Source organism: Rhamphochromis sp. 'chilingali', assembly GCF_963969265.1.
Source record: "Rhamphochromis sp. 'chilingali' genome assembly, chromosome: 1".
Taxonomy (NCBI): domain Eukaryota; kingdom Metazoa; phylum Chordata; class Actinopteri; order Cichliformes; family Cichlidae; genus Rhamphochromis; species Rhamphochromis sp. 'chilingali'.
The window spans coordinates 34,843,936-34,861,284 of NC_137929.1; the positions used below are offsets into that span (position 1 = coordinate 34,843,936).

At 41.7% G+C, this 17,349-nt stretch overlaps 1 protein-coding gene across 1 annotated transcript in view; it reads right to left on the reverse strand.

Annotated features, from left to right (window-relative positions):
- chd3 (chromodomain helicase DNA binding protein 3) overlaps positions 1-17,349 on the reverse strand; it is a 47,790-nt gene that overhangs the window by 8,606 nt on the left and 21,835 nt on the right. Inside the window, exons 22-38 of the mRNA XM_080896389.1 lie at positions 16,352-16,476; positions 16,027-16,258; positions 15,492-15,676; positions 15,157-15,334; positions 14,812-14,898; positions 14,388-14,473; positions 13,822-13,955; positions 12,730-12,874; positions 10,303-10,465; positions 10,036-10,193; positions 8,182-8,392; positions 7,929-8,045; positions 7,704-7,838; positions 6,111-6,219; positions 4,205-4,337; positions 1,300-1,495; positions 297-460 (exon numbers count right to left, since the gene is read on the reverse strand). Of these exons, the coding sequence (XP_080752515.1) occupies positions 297-460; positions 1,300-1,495; positions 4,205-4,337; positions 6,111-6,219; positions 7,704-7,838; positions 7,929-8,045; positions 8,182-8,392; positions 10,036-10,193; positions 10,303-10,465; positions 12,730-12,874; positions 13,822-13,955; positions 14,388-14,473; positions 14,812-14,898; positions 15,157-15,334; positions 15,492-15,676; positions 16,027-16,258; positions 16,352-16,476 (2,558 nt within the window). The remainder of the gene's footprint in view (positions 1-296; positions 461-1,299; positions 1,496-4,204; positions 4,338-6,110; positions 6,220-7,703; positions 7,839-7,928; positions 8,046-8,181; positions 8,393-10,035; positions 10,194-10,302; positions 10,466-12,729; positions 12,875-13,821; positions 13,956-14,387; positions 14,474-14,811; positions 14,899-15,156; positions 15,335-15,491; positions 15,677-16,026; positions 16,259-16,351; positions 16,477-17,349) is intronic.

The following is a 17,349-nucleotide window of genomic DNA, read 5'->3' on the forward strand; positions in this document are numbered from 1 at the left end:
CGTGGGAAAGACAAAAAAAAAGGTTTTCTTTAGAAATTCTGCATGTGGTGATTTTAGGAAAATCATAAAATAAAACGAACCCCCTTTTGAGTCGTGCAATGTGACCAAAATAAAAAGTGCCGAGTAAGCAGCTGGGGAGTTAAAAAGTGCAGGTGGGTGAGGATAATGGGCTCTATGTTTTCATTGGATGTCTTCCATCTATTATTTTTCCACTGAGGGCTGGCAAAGCTCGAGCAGGTTTCAACCTGTCAGCGTTTGTGTGTGTGCTGTATTTAGAGGCAGCCTGATGTGCTGACCGGGGATGTGTGCGTCTCTGTGCCCTTGCTGGCCAGTCGGCTGAGGATGCTCCTCTCTGACATCTGCAGGCGGGCGGCGATGGGTGGGACTCTGGACAGCGTGGCCGGTAGCCGAGTCACGTCGGCCTTCATGTCGCTCAGCAGCTCCTCCAACTGGTTCAACACTGCAATGACAACAACAATAAGAAGACCACAATAAGAAGAGCCACCGACCAGGTGCTTCAGCTTCTCATTTTTATTTCGTTTGCTCAAAATCTTCAATTAATATGAAGAAATGTGCTTTTTTTGGAAGGTGGCAGTTCAGGTGTTTCACATCCGAGGCTGCTTCTGTGCTATGAAGGTCAAGACTATAAATAGTCTGCTTAAGCAGCTTTATTTCAACAAGCTGTTGCTTTTCTTTCCTCAAATGCTGAGAATAAATGTTTAAATAGCACATTGTTGATGCTGTTTTTGTAAGAGATTACAGTTCCCATCCTCCGGTATCTGCCCTCTCTGTCATCGCACCCTAACAAGTAATTAATCACCGTCCGCAGCGGTGCTGATAACAAAAAAAAAAAAAGGTTTTCGCCTTCATTGCGTTCGGGTCTGTTAAGACGTACGAGACGAGAACAAGACCAGCAGTGTGCTGAGCGTGTTATTCTGTCGACAGCGCGATATAAACATGGACGGGCTTGCAAAGGAGCCAGCGAGGAAATGTTTGGAGCTATCACTTATCATTGTGTAAGCTTATCTGCCTGCCGTTTTTTTGAAGTCAGCTCCAGGCAGAGCGATACGGTCAACTCAGCAGGAAAAGATTGCACAACAGCTGCTGCGAGATACGCCGATCTTTTATCCCCCTCTGATTATCTGCCTGACAATCTTCCCTGCTTTCTCTGAATCCGTCTGCGTGCCTCTGCGCAGATCTGCTTCCCCGACGCAAACGTTTGTGTTAGATTTTGTTCGCTGAACAACACGAAACAATTTCCTCGCAACTCTCGGTGCCTTTCATCCGATCGCTCCTGACCTTTGTGCAGGACAGCGTTGGCTGGCTTGTTTCCCGCCAGGGACTCCTTGCTGAGGTGCTGGTGTGACTCCGCCAGGCACTCCACCTCTGCAAAGCGTGCATTGAGCGCCATGGCCGGGTGGCTGGGATCCTGGGTCATGTTTAGATAAGCTGCCCGCCGCAACTGCTCCTCTATCACCAGCGCCTGCTCCAACAGCTGGAGGATGATGGATCGGGAGGAGGTCAATGGAGAAAGAGCAGAGAAAGGACTGTTTATGAATCCGAGGTCACTGTAACCGCAACATGTATATGTGCTTTGCTATGATTAAAAAAAAACATGTAATTTTAAAAAAAAAGTGATTTAAGAGTTGTACTGATTGTGGTTTGCACTGTATTCTGGGCCTTCCTGCACACTCTAGGCTCCAAAATGACAGCGCGGTGATGAAGTGCACTTCAACACAGATATCAAGTTACAAAAACATTACAGAGCGCTAAAATTTGCCACTTCAGTTGGTCTGCAAAGCCTCCAGGGCTCTCTTGTTGCGTAACTTACACAATAGTTCCACTCCCAGTCTGGATTTTAATAATGTACCACAGCTACAATTTAGATACCGTCACTGTATTCAGTTAAAGTTAGTAACTTCTATACTCTTGTTCCATATGTGCATTTTATTACATTTATCGTATGTTTATCTTAAATGGAGCTTTAAATAATTTAAAAAATCATATAAAAAGTTTTTAAAATCTAAAGTTTGGTTATAAAATCAACACAACAGATCTAGTACCTGAGGAAAAACTGCTTGTTTAAGTTTTTGTTTGTGTATAAAAAAAATGTAAAGATTTGCTTCCATTATTTATTTATAAATCACAATCTTAATTTAATGTAAGTAATTTTGAGGGTTGGACTGTTGTTGGGTCAAACTGGCACTGTCGAGATCGCAGCTGGACCAGTTTATCAGCAGGCTGATATTATCTGCCGTTATAAAAGGCATTTATAATGGCAAATAAATGCACATTTAAAAAGGAGAGAATAGATAATGGATTGCATTTATATAGCGCTTTTCTAGGCACCCAAAGCGCTTTACAACTCCACTATTCATTCACTCTCACATTCACACACTGGTAGAGGCAGCTACAGTTGTAGCCACAGCTGCCCTGGGGCAGACTGACAGAAGCGAGCCTGCCATATCGCGCCATCGGCCCCTCTGGCCAACACCAGTAGGCAGCAGGTGAAGTGTCTTGCCCAAGGACACAACGACCGAGACTGTCCGAGCCGGGGCTCGAACCGGCAACCTTCCGATTACAAGATGAACTCCCAACTCTTTGAGCTTTGAGCTAGATGATACAAAGACTACGAGTGTTGGTGTTGCATAGCTTTTCCTTTAGAGAGCACTTTGCAGCTTCACTACTGGCAACCCATGTATCTGTTAAGCTGCAATCAATGAGCAACTGAGCCAAACAGAAACTGGCAGTGAATCAGTAAATAAGTAACTATACATAACAAATATTTGGGAAATCTGTTTATATTTTTCAACTCTAAAAGGAAAAAAAAAATCAGCAGATATATATTGGAATATCAGACTTTTAACTCACCAAATATCGGTACCAATATCGGTCGGGCTCTAAGGAAGGTCCCACATGGGTAATTGAGAGGGACTTTTTTCACATTTTTAAACCAATCAACCAATTTATTAATGGAAAACTTAATCAGGGTGAACACACTGCATCCTGTCCTAATGGTGGAAATGCTGCGATTAACAATGTGCCATCAACACTCAACAAAATATGTTTCTAAACATAAAAAATACATAAAAATACATTTATTTGTAATTTAAAACACCATGTTTGTTTTAAAGGTATGATATAAATATCCTTAAACAAAAGTTATCTATAATCACACAAAGTGTGTCCAGATCAAACGAGAAAAGTCTATCAAGACTGATAATGATGAGAAAACACTGAATGAATCAGCACATTATACTTACTGGCGTAATTTGACAGTAAGTATATAACCACACACCTGATTGAAAAAATACTGCTAATAATAAGATGTGACACAAAGTCCTTATTACATTCTTAATAATGCAGCGTAATTAATAATTCAGACAGTGGTTAATTAAAAACAGTGAATTAATAAACCAGCGTCACACTTAGCCAATAAGAAAACTGACAAAACAGATGACCTTTGCTCTATTTATACTGAAATCTACAAATCTTCTCAATTTTCGTACAAATTTCTTATGTTTTTTTTTTAACAATGTCTTAGTTGGCATACTAATAATAAAGGCCTCTCATGATTAATCCAGCTTCGTGAGTAAATGCACTTTATGTGTGTATGGGTATCTGTGTGTGGGTCCTGGTAAAGGGAGTTATTTGTAGTAAATGCATTGCAAAAGCTGTCGTGTTACACAACCAATTACAACTAAGACAGCGTGATGAGAAATCGTTTTATTTTCTGCTGTCCTGTGCATTCTCGATGGCAGGTTTACCCCCCATGAAAGCCTACAATAATTTAGCGAGAAAATAAATGAGAAACGACGAGGCTGAGGCAGAAAAAGCGATGCGATGCAGTAAATGAGGATGTTGAGTGCAGGATCTGAAACATGTGCGCCGCTCAAAAACAGGATGAGAGCTCTTCCAGAAATGCAGCAGTCAGCAATACCATTCAGCTAATATGTGGGTCTAGGGGCATCTGTCATCCGACCATCAACCGAGTCAAGTGATCGAAGACACTGGACCGCAAGGCTTTTTATAGCGACTGAAACCATCCGCTGTCGTGTTCACGGCACACCACTTTCCCGCATACGTGGTATGAATTTGTATTCAACATGTGAGACCTTTGAGAGCTTGGAGGAAACTGACATTTATAAAATGTGCGAGTCTAATGTTGAACGCAAGAAGTGAAGGTTTTCGTGACACATCTTACCTTGAAGCGCCGAGCCAGGAACTTGTTCTTCATTTCCAGGAAGTTGCCTTTATTCGCCTGCGTCTTGAAAGGCTCGTTGATGATGGCGAACTGGGGATCATTCTGGATGTCCTGCCACCGAGCGTAGCCGTGACTGGCGCTGAGGTCAAGGGTCATGTTAACAACACTTTGGGAATAAGACCATAGAAAGTATCTAACTAAGCACACAACATCACCCTGAAGCTCAACAAGGAGCACTTTTAGACATTTGGTGCATTGGGGAGAAGTATTAACAACATGGGACAGATTTGGAAAATGTGAAGGAGGGCATTAATCTTTGTATTTATGTATTTTAATTATTTAATCATTTTAATTGTATTCTCATAGATTTTGAGATTTTCTTTTTCCTATATCAAGACATCTCAGGGAATAAATGTTTAGTTAAATGTCTTTACAAGGACAGAAAGTGGAGTTTGTTGGTCCGGCGTGGTAAAGATCAAAGTAGTCTGTGTGTGGCCCTCAGTGTAAAATGAGTTTGACATCCCTGGCTTAAAATAAAAACTAGAAAAAGAGAAAAAACTTAATTGCAAACATCTGTAGTTTCATCAGAGGTTATAGGATCATTTGTGCTGCTTTCTTATAGCTATCCTATGCTAACCTAATACTGAGTTGTATGAAAAGGAGGAAAGGTGGCCCCTGTAGCCTGCAACACACATGCAGTTAATGGATTGCCTTCATTCCATCTCTAACCATGTTTTTCGGTGGCTATGGCTCAGGAGGTAGAGTGGGCTCTATGCTAACTTTAAAGTTGGTGTTTTGCATGTCAAAGCATCCTTGCAGATGATGCAGAATCCCCTGATGCCTCTATTGGAGTGTGAATGTTAAACAAGGTGCTTAATTAGATAAGCATAGTGGTATATAAGTACCTGCTAAGCACTAACTTTGCCATTTTGGAAGCTTAACGTAATTGCCTTTAAAGCCCAAATCAGATAATGATGTTTAATGGCTGCAGCTGATCGGTTTAGCTTTAAAGCATGAAGGCCAGAAACAAAGAAAAAGCAAGTCTTACTCTGTCTAGAGTTATAAAAAAAATCCACCTTTCTTTACTTTAGTTAGTTTAAAGTTAATGAAGAAGAAACAGTAAATTATTTTCTTAATATCTTCAGCACCACACAGAAAAAATTGACCACTTTTGACCTTTACTGCAAGCAGCGAAACTTGATGCTTAAAAAAGAAGCAAAAGCAGAAGTGCTAAAAACTTAAGATCTCACTTAGGACTGACTCCAAAAGTGAGTCAATTCCTTTAAATTCCTATAGACGTCACGCATCGGCTGGTATCTGTCCATGTGATGCAACCACACCATTGGGATGCAGCTTACTTGGAAGCAAGCGAGCCTCATTTGATGACTTTGCACAGGAGCCTCTTGCTCAAGTTCGGCCACTTCTGGCTCCAAAACCAACATGGCAACAGCCCAAATGCCACACTCGGGCTTTAAAATGGAAGTCCACAAAACAATGGCATTGCACAAAGATAAGTAGCATCTTCTAATCTTACTCTCACACAGAATGAAAACAAAGGCGAGTTTCCTTCCAAAATGGAGCTATTCTTCTAAGCGTGTTTTTTTACATTTTAATTTCACCTCTAAGCAGACTTCAGGCAGACTTCTATTTCAGTCTATACAGGCCTCAGCATCAGCTTGTAGAATAATGAAACCTGAGTTTAATGTGAATACTCCACAGCCTTAATGACCATAATAGAGAGAGCAACATGAACTAAATGACCCTCCACATCAGTGTCCAGCAGACACACAGCTTGCTGTTTACTGAGGTCTGGCCGGCTTGTTGACTTATTACGCTGGGCTTCTGCCGGCCGATAGAAAAATAAACCCGCCAGGGTCATCGCCCGAGCAACTGCCATCAAGGATACATCACGATTCCCGCCAACAGCCAGAAGTCGTGCCGGCGGTGCCAGATCTCGTTCATCTTCCCCGAAGAGATGGCAGCCCGCTCCTCGTTCTGCCAGAGAGTGTGCAGCTCTGCGGAGAGAAGCGAGCACAAGGTAAAGAACACGAGGCGGGTTTACACGGTGCGCCCAGAGCTTTTCTGGGGCCGCGATCAAGGAGGAGATAATTCTGGCTCAGTGCTGCTTTTGTACTGAAGCTCTGGAACACAAGGGGAATGTTTTGCTCGTTCGTTTAATGTTGTTTGGACTGCTTAGCAACGTTTTTGGACAAACTGGATATTTTCACCCTCACACCTTTTTCACTTGATTAGCAGGGGGGGTGTTTCAAACACAAAGCCAGTATTCAGACAGAGAAAGTGAACTGAGAGTCGTAGGACAAAATGCAACAGATGTAGAGAAGTCTTATTATCTGACAATGTTTTTTAAATATCTTGTTCTAGTTTTGGGGAAGTTCATAAAAGAAGTATCATAGAAATATGAGCGGAAGCATGACGCTTGAACAAGCTTTATGGAAATTCCTATGAAATTTAGCAGGACACTTGTTCACATGTTTCCTTGATTGTTTCTTCTGATTACCACTGAAACACTTCCAAAAAAAAAATAAAAAATTTACACAGGAGAATAAAGCTGCTAATGAAGGAAATGTTGATGCATGACATCATATACAGTAGCGTGAAACAGCATTGACCCCCCCCCCCCCCCCCCCCTCATTTCTTTAGATTTTGCTAGGAAAATGGGAAATACCTGCAGCAGTTTGTTAAAACGTGCAAATCTACATGAAATACGGTGTATAAAGCAAAAACGAGAGTTTGTGCGGCTTCTTGAAGGACATTCAAAGCTCAAAAATGATACATTTCACTCCATCAGACCTGTTTCACTGATTTTTCAGTCCAGTTCTTGCGTAATTTGGCATGTCCCTGCTTTTTCTCGCTGCTTCTCTTTCCACCCTTCCACTGAGACCATTTCTGATAAAGTTTCAGTGAACAACAGAGCCAAGTCAACTGAAGGGCCAGATGTATCTCTGAGGTCCTGTGTCAGGGCTCTGCTGGATTTTTTCCTATTTCTTAAAGACGCTCTGGGAAAGAATCTAATTGGTGCTAAAAAACGTTTTTTTTTTATATCTGTCAAACTATGTTTATAGATTCAACTAAAGAAATGGGAACAAACTGTGTTTTTGTGACAAAGTGTGCAAAGACATACTTTAAAATTGGCTCTGTGCTACGTTTTCTGAATCACAAAATTGGTTCATCACTTGATTTAGGGGCCTTTTTGTGCTCTGGGCTAATGACTTATATGTCAGTGTCAAGGAGCTTAAGGGTCAAACAAAAAAAAAAACATTCCTCTGAAAATGGCAAGGTAGAAGAACTGTTTTAAAAATGAGTGAAAAAGCAGCCAATGTCCAAAGATAAACTTTGAAACACCTTCAGAAAGCTCAGAAAACTATCGCGCAGCACCACTTTAAAAAAATTAAAGAAACTCCGGCTCCCTGGAGGCAAAAAAAAAATAAAGAAATGAGGGTTGAATCAGGATCTGTATTCCAGATCTGCTGTAACTAACCAGTGAAGCCACCGTCTGCGATGTTGAACATGAAGCGAGGTCGCTCAGTCGGGGGCTTCCCGTTACCCTTCGGCGCCTCCTCCTTCGCTGCTTTGACTTCTTTTCCAGCATCCTTTTCACCTTTGACCTCCTCTGCTATCAACGACAGCAGTAAAAATGTTAATTAGTTTGTTATTGCAGCATACCGTTACACGTCTAACCACCAGGAACTGAACAGACACGCACCTTTCTTCACATCAGACACTTCGGTCTTATCCTTGGCATCTGTTGTTTCCGTTGTGGTAGGTGTTCCCTCCCGCTTTTCTTTTTCTTTCTCTTTCTCCTCCCCAACCCTTTCTCCTTCTGCAAAAACAAAAGGACCTGAGTCACATAAACCTGTTTTATGTGTTTGTGCATGTCAAACTTGAACTCACAATACAACAAAAAGTCTTATAATGTTTGGGCTTATCAAGTTTCCTTTTCTTTTTTTTGGGTTCACCTGATTTCTCCTCTTTAACTTCTGAATCCTGCTTAGATGTGTGTTTAGTCTCGTCTTTAGTCTCCTCCTGTGCTTTCTTCTCCTCTGTAGAGGCAGCTGGGTTATCGGTCGTGTCTTTCTTCTCGTCCTCTTTCGTGTTGCTGTCGTCTTTGCTTTCAGTTTTTTGAACGGAAGACACATGTTGCGATGTTTCTTTTGTGGAGTAGGAAAGCTGCGGAGAATAAAACAATGCAATATCACATAATCTTGTTTGCAGTCATGTGCCAAAATCTTCACGCCAGAAGTAAATACTGTATATAAAGACAGCCAGTTTGATGTCACCAAAGTCACGAGAGTGAATCTGAGTAGTGCAACTTCTCAATCACAAGGCAGGACAATCCTAAAACACACCCTGCTTTATTATCTTTTTCACTCTAATGCTGATCATCCTTCTAGCCATTTTCTCCCGCTTATCCAATTCAGTGTCATGGTTCGGCCTATTCTAGCAGCCATAAGGTGAGAAGCGGATCACACTATGGACAGATTACAGGTCGCCGGTCTCTTGCACGGCTAACACAGAGGGGGTTTCAAGAGTATTCACAGTCACATCCAAACCTATGGAAATTTCACAGTCACCAGTAAACCGAACCCCACTACCCGTAGTTCTTTGGACTCTTGGAGGAAGCCGGATTACCCCGAGAGGGCCCACGCAGACATGAGGAGAAAATGCAAATTCCACACAGAAAAGAACCGGCCAGGCGGCCCAGGACATCGTAACAGTCAAGTAAACAAGACCCCAGTCACACAGGCCTAGAGACATGTTGGCAACTACCAGTCATTAAGGAGAAACGTGCTTTCCCCAAACACGGTGGTAAAAACTGTCAATGGAAGTGATGGACTTGTCTGCAAACACTGGTAAACTGCTCTAAGAAACTGAGCGTGACACAAACTCGACAGGTTGAGTTCAATTCAATTCAGTTTTATTTATTTGTCACTAAATCAGAACAACAGTTGCCTCAAGGTGCTTTATTTTGTAAGGTAAGGAAGGACTCTATATTAACAGAGAGACAGCCCCAACAATCAAACAACTCATTTGCTAACAGTTGGAAGGAAAAAGTCCCTACAAGCAACCATGGCAATCTGCTAGCAACCAAAGCAGTCACCGGAAACCACTCCCAACCAGTCAGGGGATACGTTTCCCTAGCAACCAGAAGTTGTCACATCCCATATGGCCAACAACTCTCGAGCATATTTGCAGAACGTCCCGTGAGAAAGCCCCACATTTGCAACCAGAAGAGTCGCCCTCTGCTGGCTGTTAAACAGAACGCAGGTTAAGATGCACCATAACTGGCTTTTCAGTCCTATATCCATCTTTTATATACAGTCTACGGTCACACAGGGAGAAATCTCTTCGATGGCCACAATAAATCTTCTAATTAGCTTAATAAATTTATACAAAAAATTGCACAATTTGTTGTGGAAACATGCTACATCAGAGAAATAATAAGGTAATAAACAGACCACCTGTTCATTTGCCACTATGGCCTTAATAGTCTTAAAATTTGAGTAGTGGAATATTTTTTTTGTGTTTTTCTGTCTTTTAAGCTTTAAACTGAGTACCATACTGCATGAAACTGCTGATACCGTGAAACTGATTGCATAGATAATTTTAAGACTGCAATGCCTGCATGTAAAATATAATTTTTAATTTTCAATGAAAGTGGGATATGTGCAACAAATAAGAGATTTGTGAAATAAGTCAGAGGTTTTACTGACAAAACAGAAATATGCATAAATATTAAGATTATTGGAATAATTGAGAAGACACTGTACTGCATGCAGGTTTTGATTTGCATTTTGAGGACCAAGTCCCACCTCTGTAGGGTCTGCAGTTTTGTTGCCATCCACCTCTTTCCTTTCGTCCTTCTCCTTCAGTTTCTCTTTTTCCACAAGGGCCTCAACGTCCTCCTTGTCCTCCTCCTTTTCTCCCTCCTTCCCATTCTTTTCCATCTTCTCTGCAGGAGCAGGGGTCGCTGCATTTGTTCATACACGTAAAATCATTTGCACATTACACATCAACCATGCTTTTATTTACGTGGAGCGCCCTCTGCTGGCCGCTGTTATTGGATGTTTTTGGGTTACCTGGCTTTGAGGTGCACGGTGTGTTGTTATAGCTGGCATCTGGGGTGGGCGTGGCGGTTTTCACCGCAGGAGAAGAGGCCCTGGAGGAGGATTTGTCTATGCTAACCTCAGACTTGAGCTCTGGAAGACTCCACCGACCGTTGATGTGCTCAAACTCCTGGATCTGAACACAAAACATGAAACACTCAGTAAAAAAAAATAATAAAAAACTTGGCACCCACGCACTTTACCTAATACCACCTCCTTTAAACACACCACCCACATGCCCTGTTTGCCTGGCAGTATATCACACAATCCCTCTGGCACAGATAGCAGATCAGGATGTGTACACGTTTAAACAAGTTGGACTGAAAACTGGAAAGAAGATGTTTCGATAAACTAAGATAAACTGAGAAAGTGGAAGCAGCAAAGAAATCAAAGGGTATTTAGAGATGTAATGATTGATCGTTTCACATGAAAGAGGTCTATTTCTTCTTTTCTTCAAAAACACCTATAAACAAAAAAATCTGGATGTGCTTTATCATCATTATATTTATCCAAACTTTCTTACATACGATTTGTAGTTGCAATTATTCTACGTTAGTCTTTCAGCGTATTTACATTCAGTAATTTACTCTCCGTGCAGTAGTTTTCAGCAGTTACCTGCACAGTCCAGCGTTCCCACTTTGCATTTAACTGCACAAGATATTTTTGCACAAGATATTCACAATATTACTGTTAATTCTCCACAGCTGAATGAGAGCTGAGTTCATGATATGCTTGAGTAAACTGGACATTTTCTGTTATGGCAAGAATTGCAAGGGCAATCTCTTTGCTGAGGTGTTTATTTACCCCTGATTATCATGGTTTTCATATTTTGGATAGAGAAACACATAAATCTGACAAGCATGGTCAAGTGCAAGCTGCACAGACAGAAAGAAACTTGGATAAACAACACTAAAATTTTGTAAATGGAAAAATACTAGATGATGTTCTGGCCCCAATATAGACCAGTAAGTAGGGAAGAGATCCAGGAAGCATTTATGCACACAACAGTCTGATCTCTCTAATGCCCAATGAGAGGTACAAGATCCACATATCACACACCAGCAGACTAGTGAACACATTTTTCCCCCTATAACCGTAAAACTATTAAATAAATAACAGATACACTCAACAAATGAGCAATGCATACTGCAAAAGTGCATGTCTCTGTAGTGTTGTAGTAGTAGTGTTGTTCATATAAATCTTTACTTGCACTGGTACAAAACACACTGGAGTCTTAGTTAGCACACTTAATGTTTTTCACATTTCACAAGACCCTATTTACACAATCAGAGCAACAATAAACACCTTAAACTCTGAATCTTTATCTGAGCTATAAAAGCTACTAATGCAGTTTTAAGAAGTACTTTTTGTTTCTGCTGCTGTTCGATGTTCCAAGCATTTATTTAACTCAAAGGAAAGACTGACACAGAGCCAGCAGGGAGCAACAAACACAACTGCTGGGTTTCTCCTGCTTCCATTTATTATCGAACTGTTCTCTACTGACACATAATATAAACTGTCACCTAATGAATCAGCGAGAGACACAGTTTGACTTTTTTATAGGATAAAGATGGCATCTGAGCCTACACGCACACGTAGTTAGTCAGAAATAACAAAGCCAATCCTTTTAGAAATAGTGTGGTGACACTCAGATTAGGAAAAAAGCAAACTGCTCCCTTTACTTCAAACTGATTTTTAATTTTTGATCCAAATTATTTCCAGTAACAGTTCAGTAGTTATTGCATATTATAATAAGCCCCTTTTTTCTCTACTAAATTCTACACCCTTGTCAGAAATTCAAGTATTGACATCTCACTGCTGACAAATTTAAAATTTTGCAGGGTGAAAGAGAATAAGAAGGTGCAGCTGCATACTTCCAACTCTTTAGCCATGCAACCAAATGGTGACTATCCTGCTGTTGTGTGGAAATCTGCAGGATGTAAAGTCTGCTTTGCAGCACTGTATACCTGTTTGCCATCACAGTCACAGTTTGCCCATTTTACAGAAGTGGCTGGTGGTTATGAGGGAGTTACTAACCTGTGTGACTAGGGCTTAGCAGTGAATGTCAAGACAAATGAATCTCCAGCAAACACTTGCCAACCAGTTGGGGAATACACATTATCCCCTTGTGACCGGTGGCTGACAGATGGTTGCCGCCTGATCTTTAGGTTTGTGTGACGGGGCCTTATTAAAAGAGCACGAGTTTGTTTGATTGTACTCCAAACAGACACACCAGTCGTATTTTTTCCATACCAAATTGCGTTTCCTGGAATATTAAACCACACATCTTGTTATTAAAGTGATTCCCCCAGAGAATACTCTTGAGGATGAGAGCTGTCATAACTTGCATCATTCACCTCATCTGTCTGCAACTAGGAAAGGCAACAGGTTTCGTCTAACCTTCTTCTTGAGGAGTGACATGACGCCAATACGTGTGAGAACTGGCTGTCGACACAGTCCTTCTCTTGGGACGCCATCGGCGAACGTCTCGGCTCCATCGGCGACGGGCTCGCACAAGTGGCGCATGAAGAGAGACACGTAAGCTCTGGGAAAGAAGAAGGCAGAGATAGATGAACATACTGGACTTAGAGGAAGTTTAAAAGCTTGACCTTGATAGTGTGGAGGACCAAGACCACCATAATAAAAAACAAAAGCATATTTGAATATTATATCTTAATAACATTTTGTATTTTCTCCTAGTTATTTTCACAGCACTGTTCACTTTTGTGTTTAATTCCTTTATGCAGCATGTGATGTGTATATTATGTATGTATGGAAATAGTGTCTGTTAATAAAGTATGCTGCAAAGCATGAACGTGTGGTCGGGTCTGCTGTGGATTTATTACAAGCATCATGCCAGGATCTAACTTGTGAATGATGGTAAGGATAGGGCTGATGCTTTCATTCAGGTTTATGTCTGGTTCTCTTTATCAGCTCATCACAGCTGTTTCACCATCTGCTGCAAAGCCAACAAATTACATATGCATCATTTCTTTAAAAACACCCTTTATAACTGCAGGATGTTATAGTCGCCCCCTAACCCTGGTGCATAACTGCCATTATCAAGTTCAAAGAAAAAGCTACACAACTTTTTAGTGGGAATTCTGATGTTAACAATCAGAATTTAGACAAAATTGTACACAAAGTAAGAATATTTTTAAGATTTTTTTGTGAGTCGCCCGAAGCTTCGAATCCAGTTCATTGCTCTTTTATTACTGGCAGCTTCACAATGAAACAGACTGTTTAATGGCATGATGCAATGTTGGAACAGAATGAATTGGATTATCACCCACTGAGCCGTGACATCTCTGTCACTGGATAGCGAGCGCGAAAAGTAAAAGTCAGTTTCTGATATGATTGTTCTTTGCACTGCAGAGTGTTTTAAGATGTGCATTTCGTGCATTTAATTCCTTGTGAATCTACAAAATGATGTGTAATAATTTTAATTTTGTGGGTTTTGGTCCTCCGTGTAATAAACTGTCTGTTACTTACTTGAATTCTTTCTCAGTCTTGCCTTTAAGGTCTCTTACAAGCCACTGAGAAGAGAAAGCATCCTGAGATGGCATCCCCCAGCGCATTACAGCATTCAGGAAAGCTTTGCGCTGGCGTGTGTTAAAGCCCAGAACCTATTGAAAGAACAGTTTATATATGTGAACTACTATTATCCTAGAGCTTGATTGAAAATGCCAGAATGAAAAACTTTTTCATAATCTTGCAGACACTTTTGTGTTTTTAAAACCTCCCAGGGCCTTTTCTGTTTAAGTCTGACTCTTTGATAATGCTAAAATAAACTCTAAGTCCAATCTTTAACAGTGCAGGAGATCATTATCACGTCCACCATAATCAGGATGATGAATGAGCTTAGAAGGTTCAGAGCTATTGAAGAAGTAATTGCTTTGCCGCCATCTCCAATAAAGGATCATTCGGTTTTTAAAGATCGCTGAAAAAATAACCGTGAATGCTAGTTCGCTTTAAAAAAAAAAAGCCTGACAGATTTCAGAAATATCACAATTTAAAATAAAACAAATGAGTAAGACTAGTTCCAGAGCTGTACAAACCTCAAGGTTGCCTCCCACCCTGGCCAGAAGAGGAGGCAGAGGTTTATCTTTGTCATTCCTCAACTGCCGACGTGATTGCCGTCGTCCTGTGCAAAAAATTAGGCAACAAAAATGACGCACGTAAGAATATTTGCTACAAAAAAGACAGATGCGCTCAATAAAACATGTTCTTTATTTATTTTTACATTTTGCAACCCGGCAGTTATTCGTGTCAACCAAGAGTTAAAAACTTCTGATAAGCCTGAAGCATTTTGGTTTGAATTTTTGGCAAGCCAACTTGTTCTGCTCTGCCAGGGAACTGTAACAACTAAATCAAATTCAAGCTGTAATTCAACACAGGCCTGAGAGCGTGTCCTACAAAATATATATTTCGACTTTCACAAGCAGCTCTGCTCGATCTGATGCCTCCGATTCTTTTCCTTACCTTCTGGCCGATCATCAAAGTCCTCGTCCTCCTCCTCAGAACCCACCGAGTACTCGGACTGGTTATCTGAAATGTCAGCATGCCACTCTGAAACAGCACACGGTGGTCTGTCAATAGGCCAGGCCCATTCACTTCCACTGTGCAAGTCATAACTCAAAAAGCACACACACATAATCTGAGACCTCATTATTTTTCTACTTCGATCCCCAGATTAACATAATAAATCTTACATCCATTCTTAGGTCCACGTGAACGAGGACCCATGTTCACATCCAGGGCTTCCTACTCCTAAGCATCATTCTGTTATGTGGAGTTTCTTCATCTTACACGAGACTCGCCCCCTACCTTGGTCTTCCTGTGCAGCATCATTGTAGTTGACAGGCTTGCGGTTCCTCTTTCCTTTACCAAGTTTGCTTGCCAGATCCTCTTGTTGCTGTTCGTAGTGATGCCGCAAAAGCTTCTCCCAATAATCTGGGTCCACGTTCTCCTCCTGTTTGATTATCTCCCGCTCAATCTCCTCGATCTGCAGCATTAAACATGTATGTGCAAAGAAATGCTACACTTCATCTCTATTTTTCATCCATGTGAGGAGAAAACGATGTCTCCACTCCAGACCTTTGCACAAGTTGCACATTTTTGCAAGCAAAGATACAATAAATGGGTATTCAATGTGTCCTCACCTTATCTTCTTCTCGCACCATGTACTGGGCCACTTTGAAGGAGCTGAGGTACTCGTTCATGTTCTGGACATCCGAGTCGTCTGTGTCGTCTTGGCTTCGGTCCAGCAGCCTCTCGATGGCGGTGCTGTCATAGTGAATGACGTTGCCCTCGTCCTCAACTTTATCCCCTGAACTGTTCTTCATGCCTGCCAAATGTGGAGTTAAAAAGCGAGCAATTGTTTCTATGGTTCTTCCAACACATTTTAACAAGTAAAAATGCTCTTGTCAGTTATTTTAATCAATAACACCAGAACATGCCAGGAATGTCCTGTGGCGAAACCTGTCAGAATGAAAGGCATTAAACTGAGTGTATTTGACAAAATAATTGAATTCAGCAGAATAAGCCTATCAAAACATGCCCTATTAGAATCTATCCCAATCCAAGCCAAACCCCTACTTGATTACATTTAACAGACAATCCTAGTTTTATTTGACTAACAGATCCAGCTCAGCTCGTGGACGTGTTATTTTTAGATTCAACAGTAACTGCCGTCACCTTCCCCCTCGTCCTTGAAGAGCTCCTCCGTCCCAAACTTGAGGATGTCATCCAGCTCCTGCTTGGTCATGGAGCCTGCCTTGGATCCCAAACCCGGGCGCACCACTAGGTGGGTCAGCATCATCTTCCTCTTGGCCACCTGGGTGATACGCTCCTCCACGCTGGCTCGCGTTACGAAACGATAAATCATGACCTTGTTGGCCTGTCCGATGCGGTGAGCTCGACTGAAGGCCTGCGAAGGAAGCGATGAGGTAATTCTTTAAAGAGGCAAAGTTTTATGAAGTAGAGATCACTTCGCTTACACGAAAAGCCGACCGAACGGCACCTGAATGTCATTATGAGGATTCCAGTCCGAGTCGAAGATGATGACAGTGTCCGCTGTGGCCAGGTTGATGCCTAAACCTCCGGCTCTGGTGGAGAGCAAGAAGCAAAACTGGCAAGCACCCGGAGCTGGAAACAGAGAGGGCGGAGAGCGTATGTGTGAGAGGGAAATAAACAGGAACACTTGTAGGACAGTGTGTAAAAGAATCACGCAAACATGCTTTACTAAAGTCTGCAGCAAGCAATTTATCAAAGACTGCACTGATATTATCACCTTAAAAAGGGGCTCTATTTTGAACCTTATGTGGCTGTGATAGCTGTAGCTGGAAGTGTTCATGTGTTTGGAAGCAGAAGGGGTGATGCTGTCAGAATGAGCTCATAATTGGAGCGGGTGGATGCGCTCAAAGCTGTGAGCACGGGGCCAAAACATTCGTTCTGTCCTGGAGCTCTTCAGCCTGAATGTTTAGAGCTGAGCCCCAAATAGTTCTACTGTTCAATAACACCGATATAATAATCAAACAGAGCAGAACTCAACTAACTTAGCTGGACTACAGGGAGGAAAGGTGAAAATCCCCATTTTCCAAATTGTATGCGTAACACATACAAGGATACATCTTGTTTTACAGGCTACAAGTTGCTTCTTTTTACAGTGACAAAGTCTGAGCATTTACAGAGTGCAGAAAGCTCATTCCTCCAATACAGCGATTTTATCTACGCTTAAATGCTTTGTGATCTTTGCACACACTCCGATGCACCGGGGCTGAGATCGATCCACCAACCTTCCACCTGAGCTACAGCTGCCATAAACGAATCGCTGATGCAGGACGATCTTACAGCACGTAACAGTGACTTTGATGAATCTCGGCAGCGTCGCGAGGCATTCATAAAAGACATTCGCACCTGCCTTCACACCTGTGGGCAATTTAGTGTTACCAATTAACCTATCATGACTACCTGCATGCCTTTGGACTGTGGGAAGCGGAGAGAACCCACGCAAACATG